Source organism: Anneissia japonica, unplaced genomic scaffold (assembly GCF_011630105.1).
Source record: "Anneissia japonica isolate Jap-2015-1 unplaced genomic scaffold, ASM1163010v1 scaffold9_len2422644_cov172, whole genome shotgun sequence".
Lineage (NCBI taxonomy): Eukaryota > Metazoa > Echinodermata > Crinoidea > Comatulida > Comatulidae > Anneissia > Anneissia japonica.
The window spans coordinates 1598351-1603238 of NW_022758107.1; the positions used below are offsets into that span (position 1 = coordinate 1598351).

Consider the following 4888-nt stretch of genomic DNA (forward strand, 5'->3'; position numbering starts at 1 on the left):
CTAGATTGTGTATTTGTGGGGTGGCACGAGTGTGTGGCAATCGAAGACCATGGTGTAGGGTGGTCTTTCTAGGAAATTTTCGCCGTTAATGAAACTGATTAACGTAACCTTTTGATCACTGATGGCGTGTCATAGAATCTAGGCACTCATCTTCATAACTCAAGTCGGAATTCGTACATCAAAGAGGTCGATACTGCAATAGGACGAATTCGATTTGCCACAAGAGCGAGAATTCTCGCTCTAGTGGCCAATCGAATTCGTTCTATTGCGGTATCTACCTCTCTGTTCCGAGGAAAAGAGTAAAAACATGGCGGCCTCCTCCAGCAACCAACATGGATCAAAACCTCCAGAACTTATGACAAGAGTGAATATTACCACTGATAATTTAACAAAGACAGACCGAGAATATATGGCCAAAGTTACAAAGGCACACATGGAGAAAATTAATCAAATAAAACGGGCAAGTTGGCTGAAACGAAACGTCGCTGTGGCTTTGCTGCTTGGAGCAGGAGTTGCAGGAGTCTGTATCCTTCCATTTCGACGGCTGGTTTCAAGCCTGCGTTCAGTTCGCTCATGCTAGCCTTGTTTTTTAGGCCTAGGCCTAAGCTAGACGATTTGACTAGCTAAGATTTTAGTACAATTAACCTCGGCTAACCATAAAGCTATTTGGCTGTACCCAAACTAAACCAGGACCTAGCGTAGGTCGTGCTAACCTAAAGTTAGTAAATTAAAACGTAAAATTAAAAATTGGCTGTGGATATTGTTCCCACGACAAGACAACTGTGTTGATTGGTTTAGGCATTTTCTATTGACTATGGTTTAGGCTAGCTGGCATGACCCTAAGTTAAACTTCAGTTTGCAATCTTAAATGCAATCATGTGGGAAGAATATCCATAGTGTTAAAAAAACATTGACTTGCTTGGGCGCCAGAACTGTAAAGTAAGGCCTAGGGATGTGAGCTGTCCGTCGTGACAAAATGAGTCTTGACCATGTGATACAAAAATAAAAAATGAGTTAATATTGATATATTTATAATTTAGATTGATGACTATATAAGTTTTATTTTGGTCTTTGAATCATGTTCCTAGATTAAGTAAAACTGGAGTAAGATCATTTAAAAATGTCGCAAAACATACTTTAGAGAAAATCGCTTCTAAAGAAAAACTGATAAATTTTGTGTTGAAAGTACGTTCGCAAATTTCGGAAAATAAGGGCCTATAATCTTAATATTAATATAGGCTAGCCTATATAACCAATGTATTCCATTTCATTTCTTTCTCACGAGCGCCAAGGATCTGCCAATCAGCGATTTTGAGCTAGCTTTTGAGGTATCATCCGTGCAATTAAAAAACTTTACAGTATGGCCTGGGCTGGAACCCCAGGCTGCAAACAAGTCTGCGTGGGGAATATATCCTCCACGCAAAAATTTGGCCTAGAAATTATTCTGCAAATTTGGGAAAGTAAGGACCGATTTAACGTGCAGATTTTGCCAAAAATTAGGCTTTGACCTAATCCCAATATATAAGAATGTATTATTAGACAGGTCTCAGCCAAGGAAACGATAGCGAGACTAGGGATTAATGTTATTTATATATTATTTTTTATTAAGATTATTATTTTTAAAGATGTTGTAATATTCACAAGTACTATCCTTTACTAATCTTAATAGACACTTACTCCATTTATGCCGTATCACAAGAGAAATTTCTAGAGGACTTTGATGACCCAAACAAGCCAACATGAGAAGTATCGGAACATCTAATTAAAGACAAAAATAATATTAAAAACTTTTGCAATGATTTGAGAGACGTCTACGGCAACCAATTCCAGAGTTATTCCCAACAATGGCCGTATTCGACTGGTTGTTCTTCGTTAAACCACGCCCAACTGCGCAGTGGTAAAATCCTACTTAGCAAAGACGACCAGTCAAATAGAAAACTTTCTAATTGACTGCATAGTTACTGCAATATACACGAATCAAGATTGTTTCAGTATGGGTTTTTCGTAAAAAAAATATTTTCATCTAGTTTTTGAATTCTGTTAGCCTACAATTATTTTTTGACTTTATGTGGGTAAATATAATATTTATTTTCTGAAATTTAATCTAAATTATATTAATGCAAATGTTGTTTCTAAACTCACCAATCGGCCATGTTTGTTTTGGTCACATGGATAACTTAACACCGATTAACGCATTCTGGTTTACGTTAATTTTCATTGTCAACGAAGGCTATTTTACGGACCAGTCGAATGAAGATAATACTCAACGAAAAATTGTAGTCAACGAAATGAACCAGTCGAATACGCCCAATGTGCTGTGTGGACTTTGAAGAAGTGATATGATTGAAACCCACCACCATTACTGGTTGTTGTATACAAAGGATCATTGTTCATATTAGCCTGTTTTGATCGTGCTTTCACATTTAAAAAACTGCTGTTATCATGGATGAGAAATTTGTTACAATTTGAAGGAGAAATTATTTTTTTTAATTTTGTTGCGTAGCCATTTTTTTTGCTCAGTTTACACAAGAAGCTTTAAGTTTGGTTTCCATACAATCGCTACAGGCTATCACTGACAGATTTCGATGATGCTGATTGGTTGGTTTGATTGGGAGCCTTCCCGATTACGTAGAGGACTGCTACACAGTACAACGATTGCACTGAAAACACTAGCGACAGTGTAGGGATTTTAAGGAAACAAGGCTTTATATCTGTATAAATAATAAAGTACGGTACAGTATAGAGAAAATTGTAGACAAATTACTTGGCAAGGATGATTGATTTCTTTTTGGTGAAAGTATGCAGGCAGTTGGCCTTTAAATGAAGGGTTGCAGATACGTCACACCACTTTTTCAATGCCAATAAGCTGTGTGTTAAAAAAATAAATATTGAAAATAGATTTCCCCCTATTTTGTTGAATTATCATCATTGTAATTGTATTATCATTATACAGTATTGTAGTTACAATAATGTAAATTTCTCCTTCATAATAGCAGATAATATGAGCAACATTTGGAGTTATGGAATGAAATAAAAACAATAAAAATTGTTTATTTGGAATCAAGAATGTCATGTACAATATATTACTTATGGGGAATCATATTATACAAATGCAATACAGTAAACTATACAACCAATATCAGTTCACTAAATGGTAGCTTGTGGGTTGAATAAAGTTTCATTGTTAGTGTTGTACCATATTGTCCATCTCGTAAATTTGTTACTACATAACATACTACCTCGTATGTAGGAATGGATTAAATTTACATTTCAAGAAAATTTAAGTTGCCATTTTTTTTTTCATTCAGCAAACTGAGCTGAATATGTCAATACATCCTCCATCTGTTCCCTCTTGCATGCCCTTCAAATGTACAGTAATATATTGCACTCTTTTTTTTGTGCTTGCAGCGACAACTTCTGTTTACTTTATTGTCCTCCTTATGTCCTGCATATTGCTCTTGCTAGCTGGGTTCACATTCAGAATTTAACGTGATCTAGTGGATCATGATCAAGCCACCAACCAGAATCAAATAACGTGCTCAGCTTAATCACCTTATTGTGATCTAATGGAGCATGTTGATTTATCATGATTAACCTTGGTTAACGTGATAAATTAATTCATGAGATTGAATTCAACCAATCAGCCTTCAGTTTATTAAACAGGTCCCAACCTCATTGGTTGTGCTTCTGGTAGTTTTCATGCAACACTGCATGCATTAGCATAAATAGATCATGATGATGGTTTCTATATGAACGGTTTTCTCCAACATGTTAAAGTTATCATGATGAATAGATCATGATAAGTTTATCACGATAGCTTATGTGAACGTACCTATTGTCTCATAAACATTGGACTTTAATGGAATTAAATTGATTGGAATGTGGAACTGCTCATTTGAACAAAACTGTAAAGTTAACCTAAATTACTATACAAACTGCAGGCAATAGGTCTCAGCTTGCTTGTTCAAGGGATGTGTCTTGCCCATAATTATTAAAAGGTCTCTGAACTGCCTAGTTTTTTTCTAGGTGCCTTATGTATAGGTCACCCTTCGATAGAAATCCTGGTAAAGTAAACACCCACTAGGTTACCACCAATTTAACAAACATCCTCCTCTCTGAACCTTATGTTACGTTTGACAACAAACTACAAAAATATACACAAAACAGCTAAATGTTTAATTTTACAGGTCATTTATTTTTTTATTTTGTGCAGAGAGACCACAGTAACTGTACAATTCTTTTCATCAGAAAAAATTCATAGTATTAGAAAATATTTACACTTGGTACAGTATACAGTATTAAATATTCACCAAAAATTCTGCTAAAGGGTACAGCTTCAAAAAACAAACTATGCTAAACTTAAATAATGATTTATAATGCTAACTTTAATAATATATATTAGCATCATCTTTAAGTTAAGTACAGTAATACTGTTATTACCAACAAAAAAAAACTGCATGATGAAAGTATAAATGACAAAATTGGCATTTAGTGGATACAGTACATTATACAAAACTCATAATTAGGATGTGGTCAATCGGTCACTGTTGTCGAGAATGAAATAATAAATTTAATGGGCTGAAATTAACAGTTTTGACCATATTTATAATAAACTACTAGAATGCTGTACAACAAATAGTTTGTTTTGGTCCATATTCATCTTTGAAGTTGAGAATTACAATATATATAACAGCCATCAATTGCGATGATGTTGAGAATGAAATAATAAATTAATAGGCTGAAATTAACAGTTTTGACCACATTTATAATAACATGCTACTGGAATGCCGTATAACAAAATAGTTGTAGTTTATGTTCCTAAGTGCTTTGGTCTATATTCTTTTTTTAAGTTGGGAATTACAATAAATATAACAGCCATCAACTGGTA

The 4888-nt window shown here is 34.5% G+C and overlaps 1 protein-coding gene across 1 annotated transcript; it reads left to right on the plus strand.

The window, feature by feature from the left end:
- The first annotated feature begins 269 nt into the window (after positions 1–269).
- On the plus strand, positions 270–3291 carry LOC117125106 (cytochrome c oxidase assembly factor 3, mitochondrial-like). Its single transcript, XM_033271497.1, has 2 exons — positions 270–524; positions 1670–3291. Exons 1-2 carry the CDS (start codon positions 308–310, stop codon positions 1741–1743), a joined length of 291 nt encoding a protein of 96 aa, XP_033127388.1. The 5' UTR covers positions 270–307; the 3' UTR covers positions 1744–3291.
- Positions 3292–4888: the final 1597 nt, after the last annotated feature.